Raw genomic sequence first — 24,300 nt, 5'->3', positions numbered from 1 at the left:
TACTCCACCATTACAAACAAAGGGAAAAATCTTTTATGTTGACAGTTTTCTCTGCTTGGCATGGATTCCAAGGCTGTTCTGGATTATGCTTTACAGTTTATAATGAAAGTCTAATGTTTTTTCAAAATGCATATTGCCTAAGAGCTTGTAATATTTTGAGATATAGTTCCTACATTCGAAAACTTTTGTAATGAACTCTCTGCCCTGCAGGTCCTTTTATGAATTTCAAGTTTTCTTCATTACTTATAAGTTAATTAAGAAACTGCACTTATTATGTTATCTATGAATCAATGTGGAATGTGGATGCAGCTCTTGTTGGGTTCAGGAGGACAAGTACATTATTCTTTTCATTGGGATCATCATTCATGATACATTATTGTTGTTAAGAAATTAACTAATTTAATTGATAATGACAAACATTATTTTATTGGATTAAATATGATTAGTGTTGTAGGTCAAAGAAATAATGATGCAGTAGCCCAATAGGATAAAAAATTAAACCAGTAACTAAGTGGACTCTAAAACATAAAACCCAAAGTAATTGAGCAAAGAAATCATTTGGGCTGAATAGAAAGAAACCAACTCAAATCCGAGTTGCTCATCCAAGCTGATCCCTCCAAGTCAATAGACTCGAAAGCCAATGTTCACTTTTTCTTTCAGTCAGATTCAGAGAAAGGAAAAAGATAGCTTCGTTCCTTGCTTATTTCATCAAAGAAGAAAGATAGAGAAATATTAAGCTAAAAAGCAGAGGTCTAATCACTCAAATCAAACTATTTCAAGATAAGTCATAAGCTAAAGGTGATTTATTTCTATTTGCATGCAATTTATTCTCTTCACTTCTTCTCCAACTCTGCTACTCCAATTTTAGATAAATAGAAAAAATGATTTCTGATAATCACTGCTGTGAATCAAAGGCCAAAATTATTTTTTGGGGACAAAGTTGTAGTTTAAGTGATAAAAGGTTGAGTGATACACTTGATTGAAAAGCCTATATTGATTTTAGATTTCTTTTGGTTGTTTCAAATGTCTTGTGTCTTGTACTTGTGAGGTACCTCTTTTTAAGTTGGGTTAGCACTTAGAGTAAAGAGTTATGTATTAGCATAACCAAGTCAAGTTAAGATAGAACTTGAGAGGGAAAGGATTGTGTCAATCCTGAGAAATTGGTGCATGCATGTAATACTTTAACTATAGTGAAAATTTCACCAATGTTGTGGTAGAGACTAGATGTAGGTTGCATTGCACAAGGCGATTGAACCAGGATACATGCTGGTGTCATTCTTTTTCTATTTCTCCAAATTCTGTTTTCTGATATTTATGAGACAAAACTGAATTGTCTCATAAAATTTCCGCTGCACAATTTAAACAGAATCTAAGTAAAAGTTTGCAAGTAAAGACTAAATCCATTAAAATAAAAAAAGGACATAGATTCAACTCCCTTTCTTTAAGCGTTCTACATCCTTTAATTATTTCATTCAGCATTGGTTCAGACCATTTGCACAAATTAATGGCCATCAAATACAAATGATACATAATATAGCACAATTTTATAGTTATATAAAACTCATTTTTTCGCTCTTAAATACAAAGGGTAGTTTCTTACAAGTTTGGACAGAAATATTAGCTAAATATAGAAATTAAAGATATATTATTTCGTTATTTTTAGGCATAAGCCTCTCACAGGATATCATTAATTTGTTACAACACCCTCTAACTCTTGTCGTTATTCTGTTTTGGGTTCATTTATTTTATTTTCTTGTAATAATTCTCAAATAATGAAAATTAAAACTTTGTGATTTTCTTATTCAAGTGTAACTGAAAACTGCATCTTGTTGTGTTTATCAGAAGTAGCTAGCTTCTTCACCCACTATTTCACTGGCTGATAGCATTAAACTAATTACGCCTTAAACAACTTAAACAAATTAAATCAAATCTTTTTTTTTATAAAACCTTTACCTCTCTCACTTTCATTCCTTGGCTCTTCTCTTTTTGAGAAAGTTCCATTAGAACTACAATACAACATTTAATTGTTGTGTCCCACCAATTATTAGGTCTAACATCCCTAATATATGGCTTGCATGTCTCCTTGAATTTTCAGAAACAAAGAGTTGAAGGCTTCTGTTATATTAAAATCATTATTCTATAGAACCATTTCTTGTTTAAAAAACTAATTTTTTGCAGGGTTTTCATCTCTTCAAGATGAACATGTCAACATGCTTATACGTGTTCCCTTAATTAGTTGTGCTTGGCACATCATCATAAATTATATTCATATTTTTAGTCTTCGCTTTTCAATCATTATAAGCAATTTAAGATCGTATGGCATCTAGCAGATTATGCGGTTTTCCTTTGCTCAATAGAAGAAGAACTTATGATGTAAGTTTCTGAATTCTGACCCTTCATTTTTTTCCATGATTTAATCATATAGTTTTTTTTTGTGTATAATAATAAACAATGCATGATGTACTATATAGAAAAGTGTGTATAGAATTCAGTATTTTAACGATATCTGTATGTGCAGCCTATGAAGGGGACTAATAGTTCTCCAAAGAAGCAATTTTCAAAATCATTGAATGAAGGGAAGAAGGGAGAGTCAATGGAGTGGTCATTTGTGAGTGCAGATCAATTGATGCTAATGATTCAGGTCCATAAGAAGATCTTGGTCTTCAGGGACATCATTGACCTAGCTCCATTGAACACATCTATCTCCTTACGTGAGGTATTTTGTCATGCCCTCTTTGTGTTTGATTAAAATACAGCATTCTTTTTCCATTTTGTTCTTACAATATTCATCTGCTTCATTTTGCAGATGGTTATTACAACCCTGGGTGATCTGCATGGGCTCTATCCGGGGATCATATTGCAAAATAAGGTTTCGAGGATTAAGGATAAGTCTACTGATCAGGTTCAAACATCCCTTTGAACATCAATTTTTGTTCTTAATTGTGATTCATTAAATCTTAGTCTCCCTGAATATGAATGTAACCAAAGTTATTTTTTCCCCCCAGGCTCTAGCCTACTTTTGTGAGGTTTTGAAGTCTATTGGAGAGTCATGGATAATGAATAGTGACTGCATTAACAACATCAATTGTGTGTTTCCTTCTTGCAAGGATAGGAGCAATATGCTGCAACTTGGTATGTAGGTTCTGTGAAGGGATTGAAAAACTTGAATTTTGGCAGAATTTGAATGGAGTACTTGTTTTAAATGTTTTTTCAGGGGAAACTTTGTTGGCCACACTTGATTGTATGATCAAGATTGCAAATGACAAGTTTGATATCATGGAAGAAGATTATCATAAGAACGAATTTGGGACGTTCGGAAAATCTACACCTACATATGGCTCCCCTTCCTTTCATGGTAGCAGCTTCTTGGGCAGCTCTTCTCCGGACACGCCTAGAGGTGTTCTTCCAGAACCCATGAAATACCCTGCCAGAACCGGAGAGAACAGTCCAAAATCTTCTGGTACCTCACCGCTTAGGACTCTCAGAATTCAGTCTTTGGGAAAGCTGAATCCAATTGATTTGAAGCGCTTGTCTTTCCATATGTCACCACCCCACAAGGCAACTCAAAACAAGAAGATTAATGAGGAACCAGACAGAGAAATGGAAGTGGATCACAAAGATGGAAAAGCTGAAAAGGATGACACACCAGAGGATCTAGTTTTTAGTATGGAGACAACAGAGAAATCAGAGATAACAAATGGAGATCATAAAGAATGTGATGAAGCTCAAGCAATGCAAGAAGAAAAAGAGGAAAAGTCACAATCTCCCAAACCATTGGAAACAACAGCTATGCTGATGGAGGAAGCACCAAAGCTTGCATCATCATCAAATTCATCTCCATTATCGCCAGTAGTACCAGCAACAAATGTTATGCAGCCAAATAAGGCAATGCTGGCTCCGCCACCACCACCACCACCTCCACCTGCACCATCATCAGCCAAATTGCAAAAAAGTTTTGTATCACTTAATATGCCACCACCACCTTCTCCACCACCAGTGCCTCTGAGCTCAAGCTTGAGTTCAGTATCATCACCTCCACCACCACCTCCCCCAATCATGTCCTTGAAAGCGGGATCAGCTCCACCACCTCCACCACCCATGTCCTTGAAATCCGGATCAGCTCCAGCACCTCCACCACCACTGCCACGTGGAAATGGGGGTGCTGCATTGCCACCACCTCCACCTGGTCCAGGTAGATGCTTGCGGCCCAAGGCAACTACAAAATTGAAGAGATCAACACAATTGGGCACCCTTTATCGAACTCTGAAGGGAAAAGTGGAAGGGTCAAGCCTCAAAGGCAAGTCGGGTGGCGGGAGAAGCAGCTCAAATGGAGCAGCATCAAGCTCCGGAGGAAAACAAAGTATGGCTGATGCTCTAGCAGAGATGACAAAAAGGTATATAAGCTGCTTAAACTGCATAATCTGCTAAATGCCTTAGAATAATTCAAACTAAGTGCCTTATCATTTTGTTTCTTTGTTTCTCCATGTATGTTTAGATCATCTTACTTCCAACAAATAGAAGAAGATGTTCAAAAATATGCAAAACAGATCCAGGAACTGAGGTCTGCTATTACCAATTACAAGACTAAAGATATGACAGATTTGATTAAGTTCCACCAAGATGTTGAGTCTGTTCTTGAGAAGCTAACTGATGAATCACAGGTAGAGAAACTTCCATGTCCATTTGAATTACACAAACATGATGATACCATAATAATATTAATACTAGGTATTGCTGAGTGTAGGTCCTATCAAGGTTTGAAGGTTTCCCCTCAAAGAAGTTAGAAGCTATGAGAATGGCAGCAGCACTCTATAATAAGCTGAATTCAATTCTTAACGAGCTTCAAAATTGGAAGATAGTGAGTCCTGTGAATCAGCTCCTTGAAAAGACCGAACGTTATTTCGATAAGGTAGATCACTCATAACCTTATGAATTATGTACTCAATACTTCCTTTATTTTTCTGCAAGCACTTTCTAACCTACACGAGGAACACACAGATCAAAACAGAGTTGGAAGCTTTGGAGCGAACCAAAGATGAAGAATCCAAGAAATTCAAGGGCCATAACATTGAATTCGACTTCCACATTCTTATAAAAATCAAAGAAGCAATGGTGGACGTCTCCTCTAATTGCATGGAGTTAGCACTAAAGGTTAGAAAACATTCATATTACTATTTGATCAAACCAATTATAGATCAAAGAGTTAACACATGATAATTTAATTTGCATTTGCATTAAATAATGTAGGAGAGGCGCAGTGATGCTGCTAAGAATAATAGTGATGGGAAAAGAAAAGATTATGCAAAGTTGCTATGGAGAGCTTTCCAATTTGCATTCAAGGTTTATACATTTGCAGGTGGAATTGATGATCGTGCTGACAAGCTCACAAAGGAACTTGCTAGGGAAATAGAGAGTGATCCAAACCAACCGTGATCCTGCACACAAAATAAACTGATATATACTGTATACTATATACTAAACTATATATGCATGTAGTTGGAGACTTGAACTTAATGAGACTATATACTATATATCTGACTTTATGCATATCCATTTTAACTTCAAATCCGTTTGTATTGTAAACGATTGTTGGAGGTTTGGAGTTTTTTTTTGGATAGGATGCAACCTTGCTTAAATTTAAGTGTTGAAAATTAGTTGCTAGTAGAGGTTGGATGCTTCAAGCTACACTTGCAGCTTCATAACTTTATTCTCAACAAAGGACACATTCAGCAGAGAAATTTTTTTGACTTTCTGAAGCCTTGCCTTATTTTGATTATAATTTATTTATTTGCTTTGACTTTCTGAAGTTAAAAAATTAAAGGACATATAGGTCCTGTCTACTTCCTCCACCTCCTCCATTTTCAGTTCTTCATATTTTCTAGAACATTCTTCATGTTCTTCTTCAAATCTTCATTGACGATTAAACAATTAATACATATCAGATTAGGAACTAAAACTATTCCAAGCATCAGGTTTTGAAAAAAAAAATAATTAAAAATCAAAATATCACCAATTAATTTCAAGTGGCAACACTACAGGCTTTATGGGTGATATACTCACTGGACCCAATTATATACATTTACTTCAATTCATTCAACGTCAGTGTAGTTGTTTGATCTTTAATTTAACTCCGCTGCACCTATGTAGTCTTCAATGGATTGTAGCAGCTGAGCATATATACCTAAGAACAAGAAGGTTCTGGGAAATATGAACTGGAAATGTTGTTATGTAAGGTAGCATTTGGTGGAGAAACAGATTTGGAAAGTTTGAGACTGAGAGACAGAGACTAAGAGATATAGATTGAAATAAATCAAATAAATCTCAGTATTTTGTTTGATGCAAAGTGGAAGACAGAAATTGAAACAATAATGAAACTCTAATTTAATTTGCATAAAAGGTAAAATTGGAATTAATTAATTGAAATGAGGGTATTTTAAGTATAAAATGTTATTAAAATTTCAGTCTCTATATCTAAAAATTTTAGTCCCATGTGTCCCTACTTTTTTAAGGTATTAAAATACTAAAATTTTGGGAACAAAGACAGAAAATTTAGTACCAATCTCTGAATCAACAAACATGATACTGAATCTCAGTCTCTCAGTTTCTATCTCAGTACTTCAAAACTAGGGGTGTTTATGGCCTGGCCCAACCCGAAGACTTGGCCCGGTCCGGAACTTTTTATGGGCTAATTTGGTGGGATTCACCGGGTTTAGGACCGGGTAAGGCTCTTAAAAATAGACCCGGTCATTATTTCAGGTTGGGTCCAGACCATATCTTGGGTCACCCGAACTCGACCCGGCGGCTCGGTCATCATACACAATTAATATTTTGTGTGATTAGTGATAAATGATGGCTATTCTTATGTGGAATTTAAGTATTGTAAACCTTAATATTTTGTGTTATTAATTATTATAAGACTATAAGTTAATATTTTATATTTAAAATGTACAAGACTTTAGACTAATGCATAATATTGTGTTATTTGTACTGATATAAATATTTGGTGTTATTAGACAATATTAGTATTGATTATGGCTATACTTTAATTTTAGGAAAATGTTGGTTCTTGTTATGTTTTTCTAAGTGAATTTAATCATGTCAAATAATGGTTGGAGTCTTGAAAATTTGGATATTTTCACATACTAGCTTACAAGAAGGTAATGTTGACGCCTTAACGGTCCGATTTTCACCCAGTTTTTACCCGATATAATTGTGGCCCGAAAGTGTATAAGTTTTATCGAGTGTAGAATCGGGTTCGGGTCTAACAAATTGATCCGGTATATATTTCGGGTCATATCTAAATCACATCAAACTCAATTTCACCCCACTCAAAACAAACTTTACCTAAGAGGAGGTGGAGGGAGTGGATAGGGACTTATATGTCCTTTAATTTTTTTTTAGCTTCCTTCCACGTATATACTGTAACGTCCTGCGTTTGAAAGAGTTGAGAGATGGTTGTATTTTTAATTTGTTAGAAACACGTTTGTCTTTGCCCATTAGGGACTTATTCGTCATTTTTTCTTAAAATAAAAGTACTATCATTGTTGTTGTAGTAAAGTTAGTAGTACCATTTGTACTCCTCTTTTCTCGGGCTAGGGGCAGTGCAGTACTATTGTATTGCAATTGTACTACTACTAAAATAGACAGAACTTTATTGAGTCTATAAATATTGATATCACTAAGAAGCTTTCATGATTCAATTCATTCATGACATTATAATATACGACTATTTTTCTTGGTCAGGCAAAATTCTCCTATCTTTGAGGACACGGCGAATCCTCTATTCTCTCTTCTGCACTGCCGCCTCGTAAATCACTACTGTGATGTTAGTGTTTTTTATTGGGCCTAGGCCCAGTGGTGTGTAGCAAAGCAGAATAGAGGGTCCCCATGTTCTCATAGTTGGACTGAGTTTTACAATAATATCAACGGGCTTAAGGAGTGGAGCCACTTTAACGGTAAGAGTTTTTTATTTACTTTTCGACAAGAACCTTTTTCTGTTGCACGAGTGAGTATATACTATACAGTGTGTGTGTGTGATGTTGTAATATTTACGCTTTGGGATTGTTCAATTTATTAAAAAATAAACAAGAACCATTTTCTTTGTTTTCGGTTTATGGGAAAATTAGAACAAGTGTTGGATATAATTTTACGAGTAATGCTATTTATACATCTAAATTGATGGAAAATGTAAAATAAGCAAAAGTAGAGAAACATGGTCTAATGAAAATGGTTATAGTTAAGTATTTGAAAATAAAATATCAATTTTGGTAAATGGAAGGGTCGACACCTATGATGCACGGATACGGGACACGACACGACATGGGACACACACATCGACACGTAAATTTTAAAATATGATAAGACACGGGACACACATACATATAAAATATAAATTTTTTTTAGATAAATTGTAATGATATTTTGATATTTTATTGATATTAAAATATAAATTAATTTTTTTAATTATTTTTAATGTCTTATTTTAATTATATCTAAATATTTAAAATATTTTTTGTTTTAATAAGTAATAACATATATTATATCTAAATTTATTTCAAGAATATATATTAAGAATAAGACTAGATACGTTGACACGTGAAGGTATTTAGGTGTGTCCAAACGTGTCCGAAGAATAATTTTTTATTTTTTATTAAGATAGGATTGGACACTTCAGACATGCGTGACGAATAAGTGTCGAGGAGTGTCGTGTTCGAAATGTGTTCGATAAGCTCCTCACAAATTGCGATTCTAAATGGAATATCTACTGAGGGATATATAAGAGCATGTATGTTTATTTGAAGAGAAGGACATCAAGTTACATACGCCATTGAGAATCACATGCATCATGCATGGGACTTCACCGAAAACAAGCACTACTGTATATATATAAAGACATAATAGGTGTCTATATTTCAGATATAATATTCATATGAATATATTTTTGGAATATTTTTATACGAGTGTTAATGTCTTTTCTAACACCCTTCGCTTTGTAAAAATTCTTGTCAACAGCAAATTAAATAAATGACAAGGATTAGGTGAAATGCTTCTATACTTACTCTGATTTATATATACTACAAAGTTCACCATTTTTATATTCTACAAATTACAAAATAGCTGAGGAGACGGTGCACATGCATGTATGCCACTTTCAAGCAATAACAATTAGTTATTGGTTTCTTAAGTGTTGGGCCATTCCAAGAATAGTAGGTATATAGGATTATTAAACAAAGGAAAATCCCTGCTTGGATGAGACTTCCGCAGTCTTTAATTACTAATTAATTTATAATAAGCAGTTATATATAGACTTTGTTAATATGCAGAGTGACACGTTTGCATTTATCAATAATAGAAAAACCAGAGTCCCAGACTCCCAGCAATTGTAATTTATTTTGACTAAAAATATTATCTGTATATTAAAATTAATTATTATATATTTATATATAAATATATATATTATTTAATTATTTTTAATATGTATTTTATATTTTAATATATATTTTATATTAATAATTAATTTTAATATATATTTAATAGAATTGATTTTGGCTAATATTTTTAATTAATAATTCAATATCTTTAGTGAGTTTAGTCTAATACTATTACATTTAGCAACACTTTTAATTATTGTAACCGCATATAAAAACCAATAAATTCTACTCATTTTCTAACTAACATTCCTTGACAATTTTACTCATTGTTATAGATAACAGTAAGCAACTATTAAGACTACTAATTAAATGTGCCATAAATTTTTTTAACAGTATGTATATATATATATATATATATATATATATATATATCAAATTAGTTCACATTCAAGTATTTTTTTATCGAAGTTCATTCAAATAGGTCCAACACCAACAAAAACCACTTTCATTCTTCTTCTCACACTCGCTTCTCCTCCTCTTCGTCTTTCTTCTTCTTCTTCTTTCAAATTCGCACAGGTTCTTCTCCTCCTCCTCCTCCTTCTAAATTTACACGCGCAGGTTTTTCTTCTTTTCTTCTTCTTCTCCTCCTCTTTCTTCTCTTCCTCCTCCTTCTGCTTCTTTATCGTCATCACTAATAACACTAACATTTTGCAAACGATTTTATTAGTTCAGATTTTTTCTGCTGTCTTCAATAAATAATTTCAGTTTATTTCTTAATTTATTTCGATTCATTTGTGTGTTAATTTCGATTCACTTGATGCTAGTGATAAGTATTGACCAAATTTTTTATTCACAAGTGAACTAAAATTAACACACAAACGAACTGAAATTAATTCACAAATGAACCAAAATAAACTAAAAAATAAACTGAAATTATTTAATGATGGCACCAGAGAAAATCAGAACCAATAAAGATGTTAGCAAAATGTTGGTGTTGTTCGTGATGACGATAACGAAAGAGGCGGAGAAGAAGAAGAATCTGCGTGCGCGAAAAAATTAAAGAAAAATAAAATTGAATCATGAACAAAAACACATCCAAATCCATCAAGTAATTTTGCAGCATTATGTGTTTCTTCTTCTTTATTTGATTAGATGAAAAAGGTAAGAAAAGAAGAACATGATGAGGAATTTGAGAAATTTTTTCTTCTTGTTTTTTCTATTTTGTTTGATTTTTCTTCTCTTTTTCTTTGTTTTATTCCTCTCAAGATAGTGAAACAAAAAGAATTATAACAGAATAATTCACTGATAAATGAATCGAAATTATATTAAGAAATTAACTGAAATTATATTTATAATGAACTGAAATTACTTAACGATCTCAATTCATTCTAATTATAATTTTAATTTATTTTTGAATATAATTAATTTTGGTTCACTTCTATTTTATACAATACAAAATTTTTTTCCTTACCTTCTACTGCTTCTTCACCAGGGAGAGAAGGAGAAAAAGAAAAAAAATACAGCAGCAACAGCAACAAAAAAATGACGATAAGGAGAAAACACGTGAAGAAAAAGGAATGCGAAAAAGAAGGAGGAGAATGCAGAGGAGGAGGAACGCGAAAGCAAAAGAAGCGCGGAGGTCGGGGGAGAAGAAGCGTGAGAAAAGAACTTGGATGCTAAAATTGTTTGAACTGTAGAGAATATCTCTATATATATTTATATATAAATATATAATAATTTATTTATTGATATAGATATATAATAAGAGGAATGCTAGGGGCAGTAATTTTGGTGTTTTATAACCATCAATAATATTTTTAATGGTGTGAGATTACATCTAATGATGGAAAATCACTCACTTTTATTTTGATAGTTAAGTGTTGACCAGAAAACACAAAAGTTGCTGGCTCCCTAGACTTTTTCATATAATAATTTATTCAATGACTAAATTTTAGTATGATTTTTTAAGTTTTCTTTTTTAATTATAATAGTACACCTGGAATCTGTTTCATTATTCAGTAGTGTATATCCATTCAGTTGAGGAGCTGAATGTTGATACCTCCAATGGTGACTTGCCCTTTCCCAATCTTGGGAACCAAAGTAACCGCAACATGCTCATCATCTTCAGCATCAAGCTCCTCCAACAACTCCGTTATCCCAACCCTCCACTGCGTCTTCATCTTCCCCTTCTTATGCTTATGCTTATGTGGCACACTCACAAAACTCCCCGCAAACTCCGTCTTCGTGGGCCCACTCTCCACCTCATCATCTTCATCATTCACATACACATCGAACTTCACCGCCATATCCCTCTCAAACGAAATCCCTTCCACCACCAACACCTCCTCCTCTTCCTCCTTCTCCCTCTTACTCCTCCCCTTCTTCGGCCTCTTCACCAAAACCCTCACGCTCGAATCCAAAACCAAAGGAAACTTCGCTCCTTCTTCCGCAGCATGTGCTACACCACCAAGATGAAGCCCCTTTTTAATGGCGTTCTTAACCCTAACTCTACGCGGTGTAGGCTTAGTGTTCAACCATGGAACTTCAACTTCTTGGTAGACATATCCAAGCTTCTTGGTGTCAATACAATCCTTCACCTTCACGCGAACAAGATTCTTGTTCTCATCGTAGAACAAAAACCCGCTCTCTAACCAATCCACATCATTGAACTCGCTCCTCTTTCCGCCAAGCGTTTTCCATATCGACCACATTCTATCCACGTTAGAATGGTGAGAGAAGAAGATAGGGTCTCTCGCAGCTGAATAGAAGTTCCCCATGTCTTCGCCATTAGGCTGCGTGTTATCACCTGTCCAGATATGGACAGGACCATGGGGAATATTCTCCACAACTCCGGCTCCGGGGTCGCTCTCGTCCCCGGCGCGGTAAGGGCTTCCGAAGAACAGAGTGGCAGTCTTGGAATTCGAGACCATTTGCCTGTACATAGTCTTGAGGTTGGCATCTATAGTCTCTTTATCAGGAAGGTTATCTTCAGTGCCATTGAAATCAAGGTCAACGAGCTTTGGAGGTTGGTGATTCTTGTTTCGAAGGGAGTCATAGAGCGTTGACTTAGGGTCAACGAAGATGGAAGGCATTGGCATGCCCTTAGGGGAATCCCAGTTCCAAAAGGGAATGGCGAAGTTGGGATCTAAGTCTTTGATGAGGCTGGCTAGGATTCGTTCGTAGAAGTAAAGGTACCATCGATGGAAGGGAAAGAAGAGCCATGAATTGTGGATTTGGAGATCAAGATCAGGGAACCCTACTTGGTGATACGCACCATCGCAATAAGCACAGTGGATATTGGCTTGTTGAGTGAAGCTTCTTGGATCGGTTGGGTCAAGGGCTTTCATTCTCCGAAGGGCTTCTTTGTAATTTCGGATGTAGGTGGCATCGGCCAAGTGTGCAGCGGGTCTCACTTTGACTTTCTGGTTTAATGGGAAAGTGAAGTCAATGATTTTTGAGGAAACTGGAGGGCAGCAATTCACTGGTTTGGCACCTGAGGGTAGGTCCGGTGGACCACATTGGGTTAGATTTGGAGGTGAAATTGGTGCAGCTAGAGACACCAATGGCTCATTGGTTAGGGTTTTTGCTACCCCATAAAGCCCTCCTAAGCCAACCAGGATGTTTCTTCTATCAACCTTATTATTATAATTATTATTATTGTTGTTGTTGTCACCATTATTATGTTTGGCTTTGCATGATGATGAGTAGAATATTCTAGAAGCATGGTATTGGCTTGGTTTTCCTACTTTTGGGGCCTTATTGTTATTGAGATTGGGGCTTTTGAATAAGGGACAGAAAGAAGAAGAGAAGGTGGAATGGGAAAGGGTTGGAAGAGGGTTTAGAGAAGCCATGTTATGTATGTGTGCTTAGAGTTTGTGGATTTCCACCCATTTTATAACCATGTTTAGGGGTGTCGTGCACATATATCTAAACCACGTGCATGGTTAATTATAATATATAAAAATATTAAATAATGTGAATAATGAATATGTTGGATGTTCAATTTAATAGATATGCAGATGATTATGTTAATTATATTATTTTTAATTGAATAGTTATTTTTTTTATTCGATTTACTCATGCACAGTTAACAATGACTGGATGTTCAATTCATTAGGTGTGCAAATAATTATCTTAATATTAAGGTTTATGAGGTAATTCGAGAGTGGAATATTTTTTTATTTTATTGAGTCAATTCTAAAATCTATTGTTCACATTGTTTATCCTAAATTTAATTAATGACATAAGTAATTATTATGGGTTATGCTAGGTAACCAATAATTTTTTTAAACAATATGAACAACCACCAATCAAATAAAAACACACTACACTTCTAAATTACCCACCTAAATCTTAATATTAGAATAATCATTCGCACACATAGTAAAATGAACATCTCATCTATCCATTGTTTATATTATTTAGTATTTTCATTGTTTACCTATACTTTTTCATCTAATAATAACCAAATTTAAGACCGATTGTTCATATTATTCAAAAAAGTTATTAGTTATCTAACATAATTCTTTAAAATTTTAAAAATTGACTCAATTGGCCGCATGCTAATTGCATATCTATACTATTTCTTCTATTAATTATTACCACTTGTGATTTATCTAGGTTAGGAGAAATGGAGGATAGTGGAGCATATATCCATAATAAACTACTTGACCATTATTATAATACCTTGGACTCAAACTCTTATTATATATATGCATGTATTTCCCTACTTTGATTTCAATATTTTTCTATTCTTTTCTGTAATGTTGAAAAAGTAAACCAAGGGTTTTTCAGATTAATTACTTTATCAGTCATAATATGCTGATGATTTTGCTTTAGATATGCCAAATTTCTAAATTTGCATTTGTGTTAACATTAGCTAATATCGTTAGAACTAACTCATCAAGTGTGTGTATATGTGGTGGAGAGGATATAAATAATTGTAGGTGGACATTGAAGTTAGGAATACTGCATTGCTTTCGAAATAAAATATATAAATGTTACCTAACGGTTAAGGTGTCCTGTAGTTTCAAATTTTAATTTGATATAGTTTTAAGCCACTAAGATTGGATCAATAATTATTGTGACTGCTTTCTTCCTTCTTTTAAATCTTAGTTATGAGATAGATGCTTTCGATCAGTTCCTTTTTTAAATAGTAGTGTTTGAATGTTTAATACATATAGGGATGGCAATTCATATCCTAGTCGCAGGTATCTAATTCAGTCCAATCCATTTGAGTAAGATAGGCTATTCGACCCGCTGCAGATAAGGTAGGGTACGGTCCGGTTATGCCTGCGGATAGAATAGAGTACAGGTTTAGCGTGTACCCTATCATACCCTACCCGCACTTCATATATAACACATATTTTATAAAAATTAGGTATATAGTGAAAGAAGTGAGAGTTAAACTCACAACCTCTCTTATGTAATGACTTACAATAAATGAACAACCACTAAAATTAGTTAGTTAATTTAGTAATTTAGAGCATTAGTTTTTTATTTTTTATGTTGTTGATATGTATAAAATTCGAAATGATTGAATTTTATATTTAATTTGAAAAAATTTGATATTTTTGCGGATAGGGTTAGGGTTGAGAGATTCTCAACCTGCGAGTAAGGTAGGGTAAAATTTTAATAAAATTTTCAATCCGCGGATAGGGTCCAAACCCTACCCTACACTACCATACCCATTGCCAACCCTAAATACATGGCTCTTTCGAAATTAGTTGATGTTTTCAGTCTAGCAACAACTTTTAAAAAGGAATCTCATTAGTAAACCTACAATATGATCCGATCCATTTACTTTCCTTTTGTTTTATTTTAATTTCCATTTGCTTTTTATAAACCTTACCATTCGGCATTATCTTTCTTTCTAAACGTGGAGTTCTGACTTTGTCTTATAAACCATTTTCTATAACGTGTTTGGTAGAGCCTTGGAGGGATATATAATAACATTTGAATGGTTATCGTACGTAACATTACAATATATATATTCGTTTTCAACTTATTTGAAGAAAATGAAAGAAATAACTTAAAAATAAAAAATATTTGGTAAACAATAAAAATCAACCCAAATTAATTTAAAGTTGTCTTATTTTACATTCATTAACTGTCTATAAAATAAATGTATAATATTAATTTAAAAATATAATTTTAAATGTTATATACATAAAAATATAGATGTTAAATTAAATAAAATAATTTTAAATTATTATCTCCCTAGTATTACTCTTTAAAAATTAGGTTGATATTGAGTCGGTTGTATTTTTGTATTATATATTGAACTAAAATAAAAAAAATGTTAAAGAATCGACAAAATTTATTATTTTTATTAATAATTAATTATTAATATTTAAAAATATAGATTAAATATATTATTAAATTAATAGACTAAAAAAATTAAATTAATAATTAAAATATTAATAAAAAAAATATTAAATTTTGTTGACTTTTAAACTTTTTTCAAACAAAATAAGAATGAATAAAAATTGTTACAAAACCTAGCTAGTCACTCAGAAATTGTTAGTATAAGATATAGTTATATACATATCCCATATCTCAGATACAATAACGTACAGTTGTTTAAAATTGATTAGTTATTATCGTCACCTATATCCTAGTTGCCTGAAGTAGTTAAATTTATTTTTCTTAATTAATCCATAATCTACAGCGATGCACATACATCACATTGTAACTGTCATCCACGACTAAGCATTATACATTCAAGCCGAAAGTATGTTTTTTTAATTAAACAACGACTTAGTCTGTGTTTTATTATTATGTGAGTGGAGTTTAAAAAATTATCAGAATTTATTATTTTTAAGCAATGCTAGGGAATCAAAAGGGTATTAGCCAAAAATCAGCCAAATACCTTTGGGTGAGTTCAAAATCTCTACGAGTTAATATATATAGATGTTTCTTCTGCTAAGTATCAGAATGTTTCTTTTTCATACTAAATGGATGTTCTTTTATATATTTTTCGAATTTTTTTGTATTACAAATGTGAATGTCTCTATTTTTTTTAAAATTTCATATTTTTTTTTAATTTTATAGATATTTAATTATTTTTGCTAAAATATAATTGGATGTTTCTTTTGTTAAGTATTAGAATGTTTTTTTTCCATATTAAATGAATGTTTTTTTTATAATTAAGATTGCTATTACATTTAATCCACCATGCACACTAACACTAGAGCCCTCCAATGGTCTATCTTCATGCACTGCCATTTAACAAAAAAGCACTTTTCCTTTTCTGTTTTCTTAGTTTGGCATGTAATCTTCTCTCTCGTTGACGAAGGAAAAGAATGATTTGAGACGAAGAAGAGCACGATGATGATGCTACTATTGCAGTGCCTCCTAAAACGGTAGGGCATGATAATAACATAGCAAAGGAGAGCAGCTCGTGAAGGCTGAGTTCGGAGACTCTCACTAGCTCCTTCTTCTTGCTCACGCGCTTCGAAGACGGTCAACGACGAAGATGGCGGAACGGGAACCAAGGCGCGTGAATCCGCTTCGGGCGTTGCCTCAGTCGGTGACGAGATGGCGTCGCGGAGAGCATGGAAGTCGCCAGCGCTTCCAGCAGTATTGCTGAGAGAGAGAAGCATGTGTGTGTGATTGTTGGAGGTGGGTAGGATAATGTGAGAGAGAAGAAGAAGATTTTTATAGGTTTTAATTAGGTTTACTTAATCAATTTTAAATTTTTAAAATTTTGAATTTAAAAAATTTAAAATTAATAATTAATATAAATTAATGTGGTTTTGTTTAGTTTTTGGCCGGTAACCTTTTGGTTCTATATATTTTTTCTTTTTAATTATTAATTAATTATTAATATTTAAAATATAAAATAAAATATATTATTAAATTATTAAAATAAAAAATTAAATTAATAATTAAATAATAATAAAAAAATAAATTTTAATATTTTCTAATATTTTTTATTTAATAATATATATCTTGTTCAACATATTTGTTGCCGTAACTCGTTTTTTTTTTTTTTAATAAAAAGCTAGGGATAAGGGATTTCGTATAGCTAAGTAAATGTTGCGATTGCGTCAAGAACCAAAAGGTTGAAAACAAAACGTGAAAAGGATTTATTAATTAAGAGAAATGATAGAAAATTAAGGATTTTTCTCTTTTTCCTTCGTTATGATTATTATTGGAGAGTCTTAGGTAAACAATGATCATCTTAAACAACATGAACAACTATTAATTAAATAAAAATATACCACACCTCTAAATTAACCATCTAAATCTTAATATTAAAATAACTATCTATACATACACCTAATAAAATAAATATCCGATATATATATTATTCACATCGTTTAAAATTTTCATTATCTACCTCTACTTTTCCTTATTATTATCACCTCTTTTTCTTCTATTTCCTTTCCTTTCTTTTTTTATTATTATCATCTTTCTTTTTCTTTCTTTTTTTAATATCAACCTCCTTTTTTTTCTTCCAAAAAAAATTGCAGTCTTTTTATTTTTTTACGCAATTCTTCTTTAATGTCGTTATTTTCTTCTTTTTCTTTTCCAAAAAAAATAAGAAAAAACTGCAATATCTTATTCTTTTTGTCATGTTAAAGAAATTTTGATATTAAAATTAATTAAAAAAATTTTATATCATAATTAAAAAATTTTGGTATTATTTTTTTTATAATTTTTTCGAATTAAAAAACTTCTCCTCATTTTTTTTTTATAATTTTTTTATTTCACACTTTTATAATTCTTATTATTTTATTCTTTAAAAAGAATAAAAATAAAAAATAAAAATTTTAAAAATAAAAAAAAAAAGAGATTATGCAACATTTATTTTATTTTTTATTTATTTTTTTGACAATAAACACAAAGATTTTTTTTAAAAGTACATAATTTTATAAATAAAAATATAGAATTATGAACAAATAAAGAAGAAAAGAAACTGCAGCGTCAAATTCAAAACTTTAAAAACTTTAGAAATTTTTGTATCAATATTAAAAAGGTTTTATGCCACGATTAAAAAATTGTCAGTGCTATTTTTCACGTAAAAAAATGTGTGATTTTAGGCGCATAATGTTTATGAGCAATTTTTGATAAATTTAAATTAATTTAATTAGACTTAATTGATAAAAATCCTTAAATTTGTAATAAAACTCTATAAATTCCACTATAGTTATGAATATAATATTTAATTTTTAATATATATATAACATTAGTACGAAACCTTTTTTAAATATTTTTTTTATTATTTTTAAAACTCAAATTAAAAAACTCTTAATTAAATTATAAGTTATTTATTATCTCAACAAATTAAATAATTATTTTGATGATTTAACCAAGCTTCGGATTCAAATTGAGTATGAAAAAATGTATTGTTTTTTTTTTTTTAATTTTAAGTTATTTTTAAAAAATATATGAATACTTATATCTAATATAATTTCTTCAAATTGTATCAGCTTACTATGCAAAAGTATATTTAACGAACCAAGTTGTGTCCAACGAATTGTGAATGAACAATGTGGAATAAAGGTTCTGAAAATCAGACCGGACCGGCCGGTTCGATCAGTTTAATCACGAACCGGTGATACAAGTGGTCCGGTCCTCTTCTAATAACCGTTAGGAAAAAATTGGGAGAAAACCAGTGAACTGGCTGAAAACCGGCCGGTTGGACTGGACCGGTGACCGGCCGATTTTTCTAAAACAGTGAAACGACGCCGTTTTTAGTTGAAAAAAAAAAAAAAAGAACCCGACCCGGTTACCACTCGAGAACTCCCTTTCTTCCCCCATTCACTCATCTCACTTCTCAGTCTCACTCGAGAACCCTAGCATTCCCAAATCCCAGCCCAGTAGCCACCGCCGTCGCCGGGGTCCAGGTCGTCATCGCCACCGCCCTCGCCTGGAGTCTTCCCCCAGTTATTCATCTCAGTCTCACTCCACACGTGAACGGTGAACCACTGAACCCTAGCTTCGTAGCCCAGTAGCCCAGTTGCCCAGCCCAGTAGCCGTCCGTCGTCCCCGCGGTCCTCTAGTCGTCAGCGCCACCGCCACCGCTGTCGCCTGGTCCTCAGCACCGCCACTTCGTCTTCGCTGGCCTCTCGCTTCGTCAGCACCCAGGTGAGTGACTCCTCTATTTCATATTCTCTGTTTCATCTCCTCTATTTTGCTGCTTTGTATTTGTTAATTTGTTGAATGACTGAATGCTTTGTATTTGATAATTTGTTAGAATGTATGGTTCTGAATTCTGATTCAGTCAGAATGCCTAATGTTGATGTTTTTGTGTTTTGCTGCTTTGTATTTGTTAATTTGTTGAATGGCTAAATGCTTTGTATTTGTTAATTTGTTAGAATGTATGGTTCTAATTAAGTGATTCCAGAACATGGTTAATTTGTTAATTATTGTGTCTTCTTGAATACTTGAATGGCTGAATGATGTAGGCTGTAGGCAGAATTGCCTTGTGTTGAATGACTGAATGCCTGAGGCAGATATGGTCTTGTGTTGTGGTTAAGAATATGCTGTTAATTTTCATTGTGTTTGGCTCCTGCTTTAGGTTAAGAACATGGTTAGTTTTCATGCTGTTAATTTTCATTGTTAATTTTAATTGTGTTGTGGCTATTTTTAATTTCATTGTGTTGTGGGTGTTATTAATTTCAGTTATGGAAAATAGTATTAATCAAGAAGCAACTGCTGATAACAATGCTTCTGTGAATAATAACATGCCTGTCGATCCTCCTATTTCGAATGATGATGCTGCTAATCCTAATTTCCGTAGTGCTAACGATAGTCAGTCACAAGGTTCTTCTAACCTTAGGGTAAAAACAGATTTAGCTTGGAAATATGTTGCTCTACAAACGGTGAATGAAAAACCACAATATCAATGTTTATTTTGTCTACAAGTTTTCAATGGAGGTGGAATTCACAAGATGAAGAAACATCTAGCAAAGATTTCTGGAGACGTGAAAAAATGTCCTAAAGTTCCATATGATGTGGAAAAACAGATGAAAAGTTTGTTGAAAGAAATTCAGACCAACAAAAAGAAAAGAAAAGTAAATTTTGGTGAAGAGGGTGGTGATGAGGTAGAGGATGCAATTGATGAGGCAATAGCTCAAGAAGAACAGGAACAGCAGCGTACCCTGAGTCAGCAAGGAGTTGGAGGCGATCCAAAGAAAAAAGCCAAAGTCATTCCTCCTATGTTTGCACCAAGAACAACTCCAGGAGCTCAACCAAGTATTAAAAGTGTTCTGCAAAACAAAGAGGCGATACACGAGGTTGATAAATGGTTTGCTCGGTGGCTTTTGGATTGTAAAATTCCATTTAATGCTGTGATGTCGCCATATTTCCAAGATATGTTGGATGGTGTTGCTGGTATTGGACCTGGTTACAAGGGGCCTTCTTATGATAAGTTAAGGGTTCATTTGTTGGCTGATCTTAAAAGAGAAAGTCAAATGCTAGTTGATAGTTATAAGAGTGCATGGAAGGAAACTGGATGTACCCTCATGGCTGATGGTTGGACAGATCAAAGACAAATAACGTTAATCAATTTCTTTGTGTATTATTCTAAAGGTTTGTGCTTCGTGAAATCAGTAGATGCGTCCAGTATGGTAAAAAATGCTTCATACTTGTGTAATTTGTTTTCTGAGGTAATTGAATGGATTGGCCCTAATGATATTGTGCATGTTGTGACTGACAATGCGGCCAATTATGTTGCTGCTGGTAGGCTTATCAATAGAAAATATGATAATATCTATTGGTCACCATGTGCTGCTCATTGCCTTAATCTTATTTTAAAATATATAAGCAGCATGGCCCATATTTCTAACCTTGCAACACGTGCTTCAAAGATCACAGTATTTGTGTACAATCATACGGTTTTCTTATCTTGGCTAAGACAAAAACCTCGTTGGAGAGAAATTGTACGTCCTGGTGCAACCCGTTTTGCAACTGTGTTTATCACATTGAAGAGCATCTTTGACCGTAAAAAGGAGTTGCAAGCATTGGTTATAGATTCAATTTTCACTGATCACAAATTAGGAATGAGTGCTACTGGTAGAGCTGTGAGTGCTATTATTCTGGATTGCAAATTTTGGGACGATTGCTTTACTGTATGTAAACTTGTGGGCCCTCTGATTTACTTGCTGAGGGTTGTTGATGCTAATGACAAACCATCTTTGGGATATGTTTATGAAGGAATGCTAACGGCAGAAGATGCAATTAAGGAGATGTTTAGGCAATCCAAGACTGCATATCAGCCGTACACAGATATTATCAACTCAAGATGGGACAAGCATTTGAAGAAAGATCTTCATGCGGCAGCTTACTTCCTGAATCCTAAATTCTTTTTTAATGAAAATTACAAAGAAGCATCTGATGTTATGCGAGGTTTGCTTGATCTTGTTACCTTGTATTGCAAGTGTAACAATTTGGATTCAGTTCAGGCAATGAAAGAAATACATTTATATAGAGATCGGAAGGAAAGTTTTGATAGACAAGAAGCTATTCGAGTTGCATCTGAACTTAAGCCTGGTAAGAATATGGCTGAATATTTGTTTAATTAATAGTAACTTATTTTATGCTCCTATGTTCTTAATTGATATCTTCTAATATGTTATGATTTTATAATTGGTAGATGAATGGTGGAGGTTATTCGGAGGCTCTGCTCCATGTTTACAAAAGATAGCTGTTCGCATTCTTAGCCAAGCATCTGCTTCTTCTGGGTGTGAGAGAAATTGGAGTCTTTTTTACCAGATTCATACAAAAAGAAGAAATAGATTGGAGCATGATAGACTGAATGACATTATTTATGTTACTTATAATTTGTGTCTTAATTTCAGGTAATATATGTTTCATGAAATACCATATTGTTTCCTTTGTAATCTTTATCATAACAAATTTGTAAATTATTAGATCTTCATATATTGTATTTAACTTTTTAGGAAGGAAAAAAAAAAAAAGAAAGCAAAAGACACAATATGATCCAATTGATTATGAAAGCATCAGTCAAGTTGACTTTTGGGTGACTGAAGAGGTTGTAGAGAAAGAACCTGATCTTCCTAGTAATGTGGATGACTTATTGCGTGAGTATAGTATATTTAGTTTCTAATGATTTATTAGAATGTTGTTAATTTATAATATAATGATAACATGTCTATTTTATTAGGTGAAATTGATGCTGATTTATATCAAAGTGGCGGTGGTAGTAGCGGTCTTTATGCTGTATCTCTTGATTCTTCTGCTCAACATAGTGGGAATGAAGGTGAAGATCATCCCACCGAAGCAGATTTGCAACAAGTTCTTGCAGATTTTGATGATTGATAAACCATGATGTTGGGATTTAATATTTAGATATGTTTTTATTACTATTTAACTTTTGAGTTTGGATTTTGATAAGATCATATGTATTTGGTTGATGATATTTTATGTAGTGTTTTAAATTTCGAAGATATTTTAAGATTTATATTAGACTATAATTATATTTTAGGATGTGTATTTAACTATTTATAATTTATTTATTATTTCTATTCTAAAACAATTTTTTTGGTTGAACCACCGGTTGGACCGGTTAGACCAATGAACCAGTAACTAGAGCGGTTTGATGACCGGTCCGATTTTCTAAACCTTGGGAATAATGATATGTTTTCCTTTGACGTTTACCTACCTACGAAAAAGGGGGGGGGACAGAGAAACTTACACCATATTTTTCTCTTTATTAACTTAAACTTTAGGGTTACATAGTGTTCCTGTGTGAATCTGGACTCTCCGAGGTATAGTTCGTCCTGCTCTTGTTCAGACCGGCTTTGAAGAGGTGGCGTTGGGCACCTGCAAAGAGACTCCAACGCTCAAGTCGGTAAGAATGTGAGTAATAGGAATGATATTCAGAGTGAATAACGTACGTGTGAATTAGTGAGTCACTTATATTTATAAAGTTGTATTTGAAACGGTTATCAATATTTTCGTAACTATTTTGAAGTGTTATGGCTGATCATGCGGTAACTGTATTTTAGTGATTCGCTTGGGGTTTGTGTGGAGAGATTTGCGGAGAGATTTCTGTGCCGATTTGGCTTGGCACGTGGTTATTTGATTTTATCGGATAAGTCGGTTAGGAGAACAAAATACGTACTCCACGTACTACTAATGTAGGACGTGTTTATTTAGTTTTAAGCAGATTCCGATTTATAGGTTTATTTGAGTGAGTTATAGCCAACGGATCATAGCCCCCAAGTTTGACCTGTGAAAGTTTTCAATTAAGCAGGTTGAGCTTATGAGTTGTTGTGGTGTTATAAATCGGAATGATAAATATAGTTCAGAATAGTGATTGTAATCTTAGTTTGGAATGGTGATAGTAATAGTAGCATCCCCCAAGCTTAACTTGTTGTATGTTGAAAAGTGATAGTCATGCTTGGAATAATTTTGGTGCAAGTGAATAGTAAGGTAAAAGAAATTTAAGAATGATTAAGAATAATTATTAAATAATGGGATAAGCCCCAAGTTTAATCTAATGGCATGAAAAATAAAATATTTATTTTTTTGAAAAAAGGTTCTTGATATACATCGGCTTAATTTTGACTAATTTCAACTTATAAATGCAAATTTGTGGAGTTGTTCTGACGTATAAGTGTGTTGTTTGGATTGAATCGGACTTACAGATGAAAATATGATTGGACTTGTTCCGACATATAATTATTACTGCATGTTTGATTATAGTGAAATTGACAGAGGTAGCATGATTTACATGATATAATTGTTCTGTATACCATTTGATGCTTTGGAATAGTTTGATCAAAAAGGTATTTTTGACTTACAGAAATATTGATGAGAAAGAGGTAAACGTAGACCTGGTTTGACAAATGTCAATAAATAATTATATAAGATAGGTTAAGTGACCATTGTTGATAGGTCAAATGAATATCGTTGTTGTTGAGTTGTTTTGAAAAATTGGTGAACCGATGTAATA

The 24,300-nt window shown here is 33.0% G+C and overlaps 3 protein-coding genes and 1 long non-coding RNA gene across 4 annotated transcripts; 3 read left to right on the top strand and 1 right to left on the bottom strand.

Annotated features, from left to right (window-relative positions):
* Positions 1 to 1,774: 1,774 nt before the first annotated feature.
* LOC112783293 (uncharacterized) lies at positions 1,775 to 5,566 on the top strand. Its single transcript, XM_025826182.3, has 9 exons — positions 1,775 to 2,373; positions 2,519 to 2,716; positions 2,807 to 2,902; positions 3,006 to 3,132; positions 3,215 to 4,394; positions 4,496 to 4,661; positions 4,745 to 4,909; positions 4,999 to 5,151; positions 5,248 to 5,566. The coding sequence occupies exons 1-9, from the start codon at positions 2,317 to 2,319 to the stop codon at positions 5,431 to 5,433; spliced, it is 2,328 nt and encodes a 775-aa protein (XP_025681967.1). The 5' UTR covers positions 1,775 to 2,316; the 3' UTR covers positions 5,434 to 5,566.
* Positions 5,567 to 7,682: 2,116 nt separating this feature from the next.
* On the top strand, positions 7,683 to 11,331 carry LOC112783292 (uncharacterized). Its single transcript, XR_003816511.2, has 2 exons — positions 7,683 to 7,955; positions 10,864 to 11,331. It is a non-coding gene; the product is annotated as an uncharacterized lncRNA (long non-coding RNA).
* A 9-nt stretch (positions 11,332 to 11,340) lies between these two features.
* On the bottom strand, positions 11,341 to 13,222 carry LOC112783291 (polyphenol oxidase, chloroplastic). The gene has a single exon (XM_025826180.3). It carries the CDS (start codon positions 13,220 to 13,222, stop codon positions 11,405 to 11,407), a length of 1,818 nt encoding a protein of 605 aa, XP_025681965.1. The 3' UTR covers positions 11,341 to 11,404.
* Positions 13,223 to 20,005: 6,783 nt separating this feature from the next.
* On the top strand, positions 20,006 to 22,661 carry LOC112785318 (uncharacterized). The gene is made up of 5 exons (XM_072230879.1): positions 20,006 to 21,872; positions 21,976 to 22,065; positions 22,181 to 22,241; positions 22,347 to 22,423; positions 22,507 to 22,661. Exons 1-5 carry the CDS (start codon positions 20,006 to 20,008, stop codon positions 22,659 to 22,661), a joined length of 2,250 nt encoding a protein of 749 aa, XP_072086980.1.
* Positions 22,662 to 24,300: the final 1,639 nt, after the last annotated feature.

The sequence above is a fragment of the Arachis hypogaea genome, chromosome 20, assembly GCF_003086295.3.
Source record: "Arachis hypogaea cultivar Tifrunner chromosome 20, arahy.Tifrunner.gnm2.J5K5, whole genome shotgun sequence".
NCBI classification, from domain to species: domain Eukaryota; kingdom Viridiplantae; phylum Streptophyta; class Magnoliopsida; order Fabales; family Fabaceae; genus Arachis; species Arachis hypogaea.
Note: the sequence above shows the minus strand (reverse complement) of the source record. Positions and strands in the feature narration are given on the sequence as shown.